At 56.8% G+C, this 13,436-nt stretch overlaps 1 protein-coding gene across 4 annotated transcripts; it reads right to left on the bottom strand.

The window, feature by feature from the left end:
• Positions 1-2,400: 2,400 nt before the first annotated feature.
• On the bottom strand, positions 2,401-11,775 carry EGLN2 (egl-9 family hypoxia inducible factor 2). 4 transcript variants are annotated; one of them, XM_079800287.1, is made up of 7 exons: positions 11,690-11,771; positions 11,179-11,243; positions 9,526-10,616; positions 4,122-4,241; positions 3,567-3,703; positions 3,312-3,379; positions 2,401-3,049 (listed from the first exon to the last, which is right to left on the bottom strand). In XM_079800287.1, exons 3-7 carry the CDS (start codon positions 10,366-10,368, stop codon positions 2,994-2,996), a joined length of 1,224 nt encoding a protein of 407 aa, XP_079656413.1. In that variant the 5' UTR covers positions 10,369-10,616; positions 11,179-11,243; positions 11,690-11,771; the 3' UTR covers positions 2,401-2,993. The 4 variants fall into 4 exon arrangements, with proteins under 4 accessions (XP_079656413.1, XP_079656412.1, XP_079656411.1 ...); XM_079800286.1 differs by having other exon boundaries at positions 11,179-11,327; positions 11,690-11,769; XM_079800285.1 differs by lacking the exon at positions 11,179-11,243 and having other exon boundaries at positions 11,690-11,775.
• Positions 11,776-13,436: the final 1,661 nt, after the last annotated feature.

Below are 13,436 nucleotides of genomic sequence, written 5' to 3'. Positions count from 1 at the left end.
TAAAGGGGAGGGGGGCGGGGCCTAACAGAGAATCAATGTTCAGGAGCGCAAAAGGCGAGAAGGTGGGGCGGAGCTCAAGTGTAGGGTCCAGTCCGGGACTGGTTCCTCCAGCAGCAATACCAAAGCCAGAGAGAGCAAGCATTGGTCAGGGATCGGACCAGCAGAGGTGGGGCCCATGTGTAGAGAGGGCAGGGAAGGCCGGGATGGCAGCCTAGAGGTCTGGAAAGCAGCTGAGCCAAGGGATACCTGGGAGTCCGCCTGGGAGGGCCAGGGTCAGCTCCCAGCCCGCCCCCTTCTGCCCCACCCCCAGGCATCAGGTTTCCTTTTTTAAAAAAATATATTTTCATTGATATCAGAGAGGAAAGGAGAGGGAGATAGAAACATCAATTGGCTACCTCCTGCATGCCCCGTACTGGATAGAGCCAGCAACCCGGGCATGTGCCCCAACTGGGAATAGAACCAGCGACCTTTTGGTTCATGGGTTCATGCTCAACCACTGAGCCACACCTGCCAGGCTAAGCATCGTGTTTTCTATGGGGCTGCCCTGGAGGACGCTGAGCAAATATGCATTAGAAGTGCTTAAACGGGTTGGGTCCCCTATGATGGAGGAGTGTGTCCCGGAGGTGGCTTGTTTGCTTGGCGAATTTGAGCCACCATGCTGCAGCCTGTTCGGAGAGGAGAGGGGCCTGGTGTGAGTGTAGCCAATGGTCGGAAGAGGCCACTGAGTGGAAAAAGCCAGTTAAGTCCAAGAGCTAGCTGGAGGCAGCTTTACAATCTGGTTGTGTTCTCACTACCAGGAGCCCTGTTAGAACCTGGCGGCTACTAGACAATGCCTGGGTTTCTAATGTCATGTTTCCTGGTCTTGGGGAACCGCTACGGCTACAAAGACCGAGTTTCTGAGGCTCCCGGACTTCAATGACAACTCCCGCATCATGAGTTCCAGAGGGGCGAGAGGGCCAGCCCAACAATCCTCGGGAGTCCAACCTATGCCAAATCCTGAGCACATAAACCTACCTAGAGTGGATCATTAGAATAGGACTGAGAATCTTGGAACAGGAGTTATAGAATGTATGATATCAGGCTCAATCTCCCCGGAGGGAAATTAGTTGTCTTGCTCGTCCTATTGAGATCCTGTTCCCGAGGTGTACATTTTACCCTCCCTCCTGGACTGGCTCCCTGGCCTACAACACCAGAACTTCAAGGAGCTTCAGGTCTTCATCTCTGAGCAAATCCAGTGGCACCGGGGGACACGGTAGCCTGGGGAGCCCCATGATTTCATGGATTGCTTCCTAGACCAAATGGATAAGGTGCAGGCCCCTGCTGTCCTAAACTCCATCCATGCCACCCACAAGGAGGCACCTAGCACTCAGCAGCACCCCTCTCCTCTGTTCACAGGAACAGAAAGACTTAGTTACTTCCAGAGGAAACTTGGGTGATGACCACACATAACCTTTTCTTCGGCAGCAGAGACCGCAAGCACCACCCTGACCTACTGGCTTCTCCTTCTCTAGTTCCCAGAGGTGGCATGTATGCCAGCAGGAAAGCCCAAGTTGAGAGGGTGAGGGTTTAGGAATGGCTAGGGGTGGGGAGTGGGGTGTGTGTGGCTCACACTTCATTGGACCCAGCCCACGTGCAGGTGAAGCTGGACACATGGTAGGTCTGGCAACTTCCCAAGCCTGCCCTACACCAACACATTGTTGCAGAAGAGCCAGGACCCCCTTGGGGCTGTCATGTGCCGTACCTGCACCGCCCACCTGCACGGCCACTTCCTGCCCGCCGTGTTCACCGAGCCTGGGGACTGTGCACAGGCTGGGGAGCCCGTTAACTGCGATCAGCAGACATGAGCATATGTGCAGCCCTGCGAGCAAGAACTAAAGCTCCCCTTCCCAGCGGCTTCTACATGACAGGCAGTCTTGCCAAGTTCATGGGCACTTGCACATTCCCCTTAGGGCACCTTCATGATTTCTCTGCTTGTGTCTGCACAGGGGACCCTATCCAATTCAACCAACTTTCTGGATTAGGGCCAGTTTCTTCATGCCCTTTGCCCGTTATGGGCCACACAGAGGGGGCCAGCTTGGGCAGAGCCTCGATACATGGGGCGTTTACCCTGAGTCTGTGTCCCCAGGAAAGTGGATGTACTTGGGTGCAGGCCTGGCCTGATCTGATCCTCCTCTTCTTCACCACCATTCTGCAGCGGTTCTGTCTGCTCCTTGTGGGGAGCCCCACCAACAAAGACCTCACCCTGCAGTGCACCAGGCCTGGGTAATGCCCCCCGCCCCAGGTCCAACTCAGCCACTCTCTGCTGACGCTCAGACCTTCTTACCCCCTTTGTTTAACAAAGGCCCTGAATTGCAGGTGGAGGCGTGTCATTGCCAAGAGGAAGAGGGGGAGTCAGATATGTGCAGCTCTGAGATAAACTTTTATTTCTTGGCTGACAGGACTTTCACACCCATACTCCTCCCAGCACCCTTTACCTGCCCAAGCAGCGGCAGCCTAGTCCAAAGGGTGCCATGGCCAAGAGGGTTGGGAGTCATTTCACATTCTAAGCTGGAGGAGTGAGGGGGCTTGCAGATACTCCCCCCACAAACCTTTGCCAGCAAGAGGCCATGACTCACCTCAATCCCAAATCCTGCACCCTGGTGGGAGGTAACAATGCCCCCTTCCAGCTCTCCCCATCCGAGAGGGGCACGACTAGACAGGGCAAGACACAGGCCCCAGCTCCAGTAATGGTAGCCCCCCCGCACTGGCCCCTGCCCGGGTCACAGCCCCCGCTCCCATCACAGGGCAGCACAGGTCTCTCCCCTGCTTGGTCCTCAGCAACGAAGGGAACTCTCCACACCAGGCAGGACACAGGCAAAGTCGGAAGCAGCAGCGGTGGCGGTGGCGGGTAGGAGCAGGCACCAAGACCGGTAGGCCGCTGGCCAGGCAGCACCAGCCCAGGGCTCTCCTGAATCAAGGCAAGTCGTCTGTCCATGCAGCTCTGGGGCTGGCCACTAGGTGGGCGTAGTCGGCTGAGATACAGGTACTTGAACACCTTTCTGTCCCGATGCTGGTGGGAGGGAGGGGGACAGGAGATAATGAGTCAACAGGGACGGGACTAAGAGGCTATGAAAAAGCTGGGATGGGGAGGAGAGGACCAGAAGAGATGGGGCTCATGCAGGGGAGTGGCTGACTTGGAAAGGTGGGCAGAGGTAAGGAAAAAGGCAGCGGAACTTAGTAAAAAACGGAAGTGGATGAGATAGCTGGAGCCCTGGTGAAGTTGTGGAATAGGAAGGACTTGAGGGAGGCGACACCATTTGGGAAGCAGGTACCTAGCTGATACTTGTCTTTGGCTGCAGCTCGCTCCTTGGCATCAAAATACCAGACAGTGATGGCGTACCTGAGGACCAGAGCAGTGCCGGAAGGCAGTTAGAGATCACTTTTCTTCAGTTCCAGCCACCATATCCAGTGACACTAGAGCCTACCCTGAGCCTGGTTCTGTTCCCACCTCGGTCCCTCTCAGTACTTCACCATGTCCTAGTCATTCGGGGGCATTCCTGAGCATATCCCACAAGTATGGGTCATACCTGGTGGCATAGGCTGGTTTCACCTCATGGGGGTTCCGCCGGTCAGACCAGAAAATGAGCAGCCGGTCAAAGAGTGGCTCAATGTTGGCTACCACAGGCCGGCCCTCAGGGAAGATCTGCAGCAGGCCGCCATGCACCTGAGGGCAGACCAGAGGTTGAGGCAGGAGGCTGGCACTTACTGTCCCAGGTGCCCACCAGGGACACAGCAGCTGCACACAGCACTCCCTCCCACCATTCAGCCTCTTAAACATGAATGCCAACCTAGAGTCTGCATCACCATGGAGATGGGCAGGAAGCTACTAAAGAAGACAGGAAATAGAGGGGAGGATTCATTATGCCAGGGCCTGGGCCGACTGCACCATTCCTGGAAGGAGGGGCCTTTGCTACCACACAGCTGGAAAGGAGGTGCCATTCTCCAGGAGGAGCCAGGGGCCAGACTGCCCCACCCCCATGTGGGTAGAGAAGAGGAACCGGAGAAGGTTAGAAGCTGAGCTGCAAGTGGAAACCCAAGTGGATGCACACCATACCACCCCCATCCCCACCCCCACACCCTACCTTGATGTCCCAGTTCTGATTCAGGTAATAGATACATGTGATGCAGCGCCCATCACCGTGGGGATTGTCAACGTGCCTCACGTACCCCAGCCCATTGCCTGGATAACACGCCACCATGGCCTGGCAGAGACAGATTGAAGTAGTTTACTGGGGCTAAGCAGAGACATTTGGGGAAGCAGCCATTACCTCCTCTTTCTCAACTCTCCCTGCTCATCTCTGATTCAGGTGTCCAAACTTTCACCTTTTTTAGCCAAGCCCCCATCCACCAGAAACCACAGTCCCAGGGCCTCAATTAGCCAATCACACACACACCACCACACCATACCACCACCACCACCACCACCACCCCGCCTAGGGCTGGCACCCAGAAGGGGCTTAACGAGGAACTGAGGGTTTCATTTTTAGATAACCAGACCCCACCTCAGACATCTCAGCAGAATAAAACCAGTGTCAGCGTTTCCTGGCGTGCAGTGATGTGGCCTCATAGCCCACACCAGGGACACTGATGCAGGCCTACCTTCAAAGTTCTCATGTACGCGGAGCCTGGAAGTTTTAAAGGTTCCCCAGGTAATTCTAGTGCACAGCAATGCTAAGAACCACTGCGCCTGACCACAAAGAATGCCTGCTAAGTAAATTATGTCTCCTACGTATTTAAGCAGGTGTCAAAACCTAGAGTGTGGCTAGAACCTGAGATCTAATCCCAACTCCAAGGATAACTTGCTGGGTAACCCTAGATAGTCCTATCACCTTTGCAGGCCTCAACTGCCTCATCTATATAATGGGGCTAATAATACCTGCTCTGTTTACAGCAATGGCATTAACCCCTCTGAGAATCTAACTCTGGAGGTTCCTGACCACACAGATCTAATAGGACTAATTCAAGGTCTTGTACAGGTTTTGTGTGTACAGGTCTAGCCACAAGGTTCTCACCTCCTCTCCCTGACGGCTGCCCCTGCCCTGGCCAGCCCTGACCATGCGGAGGCCTGAGCCCAGCCACTTAGGGCCTGTTTTTCTCATCAAGGAGCTGAGGGAAAAGGTGGATGTGGTGTGAGTAAAGGGCCCAGGCGTCCCTACAGATCTAACACACAGGTTCATTTTAGAGCTGCCACACGAGCTGGGATGTGAGGGGAAGGGGGAAGGGAGAGGGGTCTCAGGTTCCTCATCCATGACATGGAACTGACAGCTACTTCACAGGTTGTTGTGGGAACGGAACAAGGTATGAGAAGGCACCCAGCATGGTGCCTGCCACATGATAGAAAGCCAAAGCACAGGCTGAAATCACTTTTTTTTTTTAAGTATATTTTTATTGATTTTTTTACAGAGAGGAATGGAGAGGGAGAGAGATAGTCAGAAACATCAATGAGAGAGAAACATTGATTCAGCTGCCCCCTACACATTCCCCACTGGGGATGTGCCAGCAACCAAGGTACATGCCCTTGACCAGAATCGAACCTGGGACCCTTCAGTCCACAGGCCGATGCTCTATCCACTGAGCCAAACCGATCAGGGCTGAAATCACATTTTTTAAAAAAGTCCCAGTCCTACCCTCTGCCCAAAGCCACTAAAAGGCTGGATGAGGCAAATAAGGAAGCACTGACACGAAGAACCTCCAGCTCCTCCCCAGCTGGGGACCATCTGTCTTGACATCTCGACTCAGAGGCCAGGTCAGATTGCTGACTGCTACTCTCACTAACACTCAGCTGAACCTATAGGCCACAGAGGGGAAGACAGCCCTGAGATAAACATTCCTGATCAAAAGGATCAGTGGTGCCCTGGCCGGTTTGGCTCAGTGGATAGAGCATCGGCCTGCGGACTGAAGGGTCCCAGGTTCGATTCCAGTCAAGGGCACATGCACAGGTTGCAGGCTCAATCCCCAGTGGGGGGCATGCAGGAGGCAGCCGATCAATGATTCTCATCATTGATGTTTCTGTCTCTCCCTTCCTCTCTGAAATCAATAAAAATATATATTTTTGTAAAAAGGATCAGTGGTTAGAATGTCGGCCTGTGGACTGATGGGTCCCAGGTTGGATTCCAGTCAGGGGCATGTACCTTGGTTGCAGACTCAATCCCTGGCCGCGGGTTAGGGTGTGTGTAGGAGGCAACCAATCGATGTATCTGTTTCTCTCTGTGTGTCTCTCCCCCTCACTTCCACTCTCTCTAAATACCAGGTGAGGATTAACAACAACAACGAAGGATCAGTGTCTGATGCTAAAACAGCTTGCCGAGGCCTCCTCCCAACACATCATTCCCAGGGCTCACCCAGCCTGACTGTAAACCACTCTGCATCAAACATGTGCCCCTGATCCACCACAGCACCTGCCCGAGGAAAGAGGCCGGAAGAGCTGCCACCAGGTAGGGTAGGCCACCCAGCAGTGGAGAGCACTCTTCTTTCGGGCGGCACCAGGGCACAGCAGTGAGCAGGCCCCAGGTTCAGGAGTACCTTCTCTGCACTGTTCACTCCACACACAGGGGTCAGCGCTCTGAGCAAGCACCTCACCAGGAGGAGAGAACTAGCTGTGGCCCAGGTGGCCGGCAATCAGTTGAGTCACTGTTTCTATTTCTCTCTCCCTCTCCCTTCTTCTCTGAAATTAATAAAGATATCTTTTTAAAAAAATACAAATTCCTGACCACAGCCTCCAAGGACACCAACCTCAGCTCACCCTGCTCCAACCTCTCCGGCCTCCTGCCTGTTCTCTGACCAGGCCAACCTCGCCCCCAAGGCCTCTGGGCCGGCCTGGAGTTCTCTAGCTAAAGGCACCTGGGCTGATTTTCCACTCCATCCCTCCGAGGTGAACACACAGGTACTTGTTTACCTAGTACTGGCCCAACAGGCAGCCCCGTGGAAGCCCCAGGGCCAGCCTGTCTCCCCGGTGCCCAGGAGGATGCTGCTGCCTGAGAGCACTCCTCGGGGCCTCAGAGCCTTCATGCCTCCTGCCCTGTGCACCTCACACAGGACCTCCCACCATGGAGCAGGGACACCCCTGGAGTCTGGCATGGAGTAGGACTTGTACCGAAGGCTGGGCACAGAAACAGGCCCTTTAAGGCCCCGCCCTCCTCCCCACATATACACACACCATAGGGAGTGGAGGATGGAAGCCTACTCTGGCCCCAGAGGAGCATCTACTTCCTCCCCCACAAGGGAAAGGGACAGCAAGCAAAGTGACACGGAAATGTGGAAATGTGTTCCTCACCCTTCCACCTCAGGGAAGGGAAGCTGGGATCAGAGCCAGGAAACTGAAGAGTTAAAGACTATTGGTAACAATGTGCCAGAGCCCCACCACACACTCACACACTCAAATCAGAAGCTGGAGACTGAGCCAATGACAGCAGGCCCCACCCCCGAGCTGCTCTTAAAGGGGCAAACCAAAGCAGCCAGGTAGTCCCTGATGCCAGTGGGAGTCAACTCTCTCCCACCTACAGGCCAACTGAGCAGAGGGACCAGAGAGGAAGAGGAGGGAAGACAGAACACAGGCGCTCCACTTAGAATGATCCAGAGCAATGAGTGCCCCCATCACCACTGTGGCCACCCATCCCAGCACCCTACACCGTCTGACTGCAGGGCCTGGGGAGGGAGCCCAGGTGTTGCCCTTTGAAAGCTGGAAGCCTGGAGTGGTTGTCTCCGGGGCAGGGGAGGGTCTGAGAGGAACTCTCCTCCGCTCCCTTCTCAGTCCAGCCTGGCTTACCTCCCAGGATAATACTTCCCTGGTTTACCTCCTGGGAGTCTCCCATCCCCCAATTCTAGCCAGGGCCGTCTACAACCACATCCAAGGCACCAAACGGGAAGAGATCTGTCCTTTCTACCCCCCACTCCCCCCTAAAACATCACAGACTAGCTGGAGGCTTGACCTGGTTTTCCTATCCTGTGGATGAGCAAAGGCTCCGAGCAGGGCCCTGCCCAGGGCCATTCAGCTCCTGTGGTCTAACCCCCAACCTGCAAGGATGGGGAACCTGCCCTGAGGCTGCGAGCACCCTGTGGTCAGGGAAACTCCCGCTAATCTCTCCTGCAAGCCCAGGGAGGGGCCGCCTCTGGCTCTCCAGCTATCAAGTAACCGGAGGGAGAGGGAAGTAGGACAAGTTCCAGCTGGGGTGGAGAGGATACTGGCCTTGGCCCCAGGGGAGCCCTGGTTCCGGAGGAGCTGTAGCCTGAGAGGGAAGCTGCAGAGGCAGAATGGGAGATGGGATCTAAGAAAGGAGGGAGGGGACACCAGGAGCACAGCCTCATGCCCAAAGGGCAGAATACAGCCAGCCGGCCTGTGCCATCAGCCAGGCATCCCTGGTACTGTGCAGTGGGCACTCCCTACTGAGCCTTTTCCAAACGACACCAAGCCTTGGGCTCAAGGCCAGGGCCCTCACACCCTCCGTGAAGACAACCATCGTGTCAGCAGGCCTGAAAGGCCCTATGGACCATTGTCCAGTGCAGAGCTCCTGGCCCAGATTCCAGAATGGGCAGCTGGAGGCCCAGGAGGCCCTGACAACTGCCCATGAACTCCAACCAAATCAGCATTGTTCTTAAGAAAATTATGTAAAATGGCAGATCCTCAAAAAGGCTCAGGGCCCTAATAAGTGTTAATAACTGCTACTCTAAAGAAAAGGGGACCAGGAAGAGACACAAAGGCAGGTAGTCAAGGAACAGATCAGAGCCAGACGGGATACAGTGATGGGCAGACAGGATGGAGCACAGGGGCTAGGATGGGGTGAAACGGGAATGACGGGCAGGACCTCCACCCAAGTCAGCACATCGCTACCCAGTGCCACCTCCAGGAAGCTCTCCTTGATGCAGATCCCACACTCCGGCACACAGAGCACCATGCAGCCCAGCACCAGGAGCAGCAGGCAGCACCTCCTCCCTGAGCCTGGCACTGACCTCCTACCTACTGCCACCCTCCACCCTCCACCTCCCGGTTCTCCTGGCTGGGAGACTGAGTGGACAGAATGGATCAGACAGACAAGCCAGCAGACAGTGATCGGTGAAAGGATGGGGGACCAGAAAAGGAAGCAGACAGGGACAGGTGTGGACAGACAGACGAAGGCAGGAACATCTATCTATATGGACTGTTCTATGGGGCCCATGGACAGACATCAGGAGCCTGGGAACCCCACCATGGCCCATGCACATGTGTGGGGCTATGAATGTTAGCAGCTCTCAGGTTCTTCAAGAGAATCCCTGGTAAGATCACAAAGCACTGCGGCTACAGGCAAACCCAGGTTCACAGGTGCACACGCTGTGGCCCACGGGAAGAAAGCACACAGACCTCCCGAGTCCCCACAGGGAGCGAAAGCCCAGAGCACATTCCAACACCCCTCCACTGAGGCTGCCTAAACCCTTCTGTGGCCCCAGACGTGTGTCCAAACCCACTGGCACTGAGGACGAGGCATCCAATGCACGTGTGCTGGGCAGCCTTACCTTGGTGCGCCCATTGATGACGTAGTTGCCCAGCCGCCCAGTGCAGTGCCGGATCACAGTGTCCACATGGGCCATGAGGGCCCCGATGCTTCGGCAGCCTGGCTCGTGGCCTTCCACCCAGGCGATCTGGTCCCCACGGATGCTGCGTGGCGGGATAGCCCGCTGGCTCACTAGCTGCCCATCACGCAGGCGCCCGCCCCGCTTCAGGGCCTCTACCTCAGCCAACACTCGGCCACCCAGGGCCGCCCCCAGGAAGCTGTCCTTGACACAGATGCCATAGTACCGCATGCAGGGCACGATATAGTCCAGGGCCAGGCGCTCAGGTGCAGCAGGAAGCTCCTCCGCCCTCAAGCGGGCACTGGCCTCACCACGGCCATGGCTGTTGCCATTGCTGCAGCCCAGGCCACCCTCCCCCTCCGCCTCCTGGTTCTCCTGCCTGGCCCAGGGCCGCTTGCTGGGTGCGGGGGCATCCCCACCATCCTCTGCCCATTTCCGCTTGGGGGCCTCAGGCCGGGCGCCCTGGGCTGCCAGTCGCTGGCACCCCTTGGTGACCAGTGCCGCAGCACCCTCACTCTGCAGTGGCTGCAGCTCGCCACCACCCTGCCCACCAAAGCCCTCCAGCAGGGGGCTGGCTGAGGTGGAAGTGGCTGTGGCTCTGGGGATCCCACTCCCTGCTGAGGCCTCAGGAGATGCTCCCGGACGGTGGTAGGAGGGTAGCAGGGGACATGGCAGGTAGCTCTCCACCCCCATCCTGGACCGGCCAGGCTCCAAGGGCTCTGACACAGAACCCGGCAACTGAGGGAGAGCCTGACTCAGGGGCTGGGGCTGGCACGGGCTGTCCATGGTAGCAGCGTCTTCATCCCCCTGGCATGGAGGGCACGGCCTGGGCCCATGATGCCACCCTCCTCCGCTGCCTCCTCCTCCTCCACTCGATGCAGCTGGGGGCCGGGGCGGCAGGGCCGGCCGGGCCTGGCGTGGGGCAGGGTGAGGCAGGGCAGGTGGCAGCGGCTCTTCTTGTGCCCTGGGGGTGCTCGCTGGTCCCCAAGTCCTCTGCTGTCCCTAGGGGCTTGGGAAGGGACCTGTCAGGGTTACTGGAGAAAGAGAGATAAAAAAAAAGAGAGAGAGAGATGTTTGAGGAGCTAGAGGCAGCGGCTGGGGAAAGGGTGAAGGATGGAGGAGCAGTAGAAAGGCAGAGAAACTTGACTGTTGAGACCAAAAACACTGAGCCAACTAGGGGGAGAAGACCCTGGGAATTTGGGGGGCGAGGGGGGGGGTCACTGACAGATAAGAGTCAGTGAGGGCAGGTGGAGGCGTAAAGCTGGGTGGATGACCCAAGACAGAGGACTGCGGAGGGGCACGGGGAGAGGACCTCAGACTGAGACAGACAGACAGACAGAGAAGAGGGAGGGGCCTGAAGTAGAAAGGACCGGGAGAGTGGGGAATAGAGACCAATAGGGGTGATCTGCCGGGGCGTTCCAGACAGACACAGAGGGCATGTGGGGGTCCACAGAGAGAGGAAATTGGGGAGTCCAGAGACAAAAAGAACAGGAGGGGTGGGGGCGAGGGGGAGGGCAGAGACAGAAAAGCCGGAGAAAAGCTGGGAGGGAGGGCCTGAGAGGGCCGGACAGACCGGGGTGGAGGGGTCGACCTTACCCCAACGAGAGGAAGCCTGTTGGGGGCTGACACACATCCAGACGGAAGGGAGGTCCCGAGACAGACTGACGGACGGAAGGGAGTCGCAGGAGAAGGGTTCCACAGCGACAGAGAAGGGCGGATAAGGGTTCACGCACCCGGGGCCCGGACTAGGGAAAAACGAGCGCCCCCTACCAACCAACTCCCGCCGGCGCGAGCACCGAGGCCCCGTCGGGGCGCAGCTGGCGACGGAGGTGGGGCCCGAGGGCCGCTCGGACCCCTGCCCACCCCCCGCCCCCTCCGCCAGGCTCGCGCTCCCCGCTGCCACCTCCACCACCGCCACGGCAGGCACTCAACGTGCCCGTCGCGCGATCCCTCCCCCGCGCCCCACCCCCATCCCTCCCTCCCCAGGGTCGCCGAGCTCCGCCACCACGGGCCGGAGCACGCCCCCGCGCCCTGCCCGGCTCGCGCCGGCGCCCCGACTCCAGCGCCCGCTCCGCCCCGCTCCCCGCTCTCCCCGAGCTCTCCTCACCGAGCTTTTTCCTCCGACCCCGGCGCCGCCGTTTGTTCCAGCCGCCCTGCGCCGCACAGCTCGCCATGCCCCGCCCCCCCCGCCCCCGACGCTCCGCCCCCGCCTCTCCGGGTGGGTACGTGACCGCGCCCGGGCCGAGGAGACGGTGCGCAGGCGCGAGTCGCGCGAGGCGGGGCCTGGGCGTTCAGAACAGCCGCACTCTAAAAGGGGAGGGGGGGCCGACCGACACGAGGCTCATTTGAATTCTACGCCCCGCCCCCTTAGCGCGAGAGGAGACACGGGATTAGAACGGGCTGAATCGGGGAAGTTTCTGCAAACATTATGCAAATGACGCGGGAGGGGTATGCAAATAAAGCTATTTACATGGACAAGCCCCTCTTCTCAGAGCCGAGAACGCTGCGGAACGAGTAGCGGGGTCGGGAGGTGCCACGCAAATCATCGACGTCATTTACAGCTCCACCTTCTCACAGCTCAAGAATACGGATGAGACATTGAGAAATGTCGGCGCAGGTAGTTGGGAAATATATGTAAATGAATACGCCAGCAATAATTTACGTAAGGCCTTTATATAAGGGAGGAAAACGGTGCGTGCGGAATGTCCTTGAGAGGAGGGAGCTCGGACTAGAAGGGATGTGCAGACATATCATGACCCACTCCGTCCTGTCCCCTCGCGACAAGTGTGCGAGTCAGAATAAAGTAACCTAAGAAAGCCATGCAGAGAAGATATTTGCATGACAGCCTCGTCTTTTAAGAACATTTTAGGCGCTGTCACACACTCAGACGGAAGGGAGGTCCATTTAAATGCCCCACCCCCTCTTCCTCCCCTAGGTGGAACAGAGCCGCAGGCCTTCCCCGTGTGGGTTAAAGCAGACTTGAGGGTGGCTAAGCAGTTGGGAGTGTACGGAAGGGACTTATCTGTCTCTGGCAGAGCATGAGGTGTCCTAGGTTCACCTGAACACAAGGTAACATACTGGACTGGATTCAGAATGCACGTGAGTCCAGGTTGCACAAAGCCCCACATACACACAGAAAGGGTTCATGGTCACATACAGGTGTATCAAAGGAGTCAAATTCACATCAAAACACACAAAGACCGCCCGGCATGGCTCAGTGGCTGAGCATAGACCTATGAACCAGGAAGTCATCATTCAATTCCTGGTCAGGGCACATGTCCTGGTTGTGGGCTCCATCCCCAGTGAGGGGCATGCAGGAGGTGGCTAATCAATAATTCTCTCATCATTCATGTTTTTCTCTCTCTCTCTCTTCCTTCCTCTCTGGAATAAAAAAATATTTACACACACACACACACACACACACACACACACACACACACACACAAAGACCTAAGAGGCACGCACGCAAGTCAGACACTGCCCAGGCTTTCAGGCATCAGGCATGTATAGGTATCACCCACAGGCCTGAATTCTTATTCATTTTGTTCAATGTCCCAAACAGCCTCAGGAATACAATCACTGAGGACACAGGATTATCGCAAACAACAGTGTCACACACACAAGCAGCACGTATTCCGACAGATACCATCAGTAATGGCACAAACACAGGGACATCAGTGTTATATATGTAGACCTCCAGTGCACACCATCATAAAATGTGCACACAGTGACAGACTCCCTCTAGAACAGGCACCTACTTGAGTCATGGAGTCATGGTGTATCCCCACACCATGTCTGACCCAGAAACATGGCCCCAAGCACCATGATACTCATTCTTCCATCAGATATCTCTT

This window comes from Cnephaeus nilssonii, assembly GCF_951640355.1.
Source record: "Cnephaeus nilssonii genome assembly, chromosome: 20".
NCBI lineage: Eukaryota > Metazoa > Chordata > Mammalia > Chiroptera > Vespertilionidae > Cnephaeus > Cnephaeus nilssonii.
Note: the sequence above shows the minus strand (reverse complement) of the source record. Positions and strands in the feature narration are given on the sequence as shown.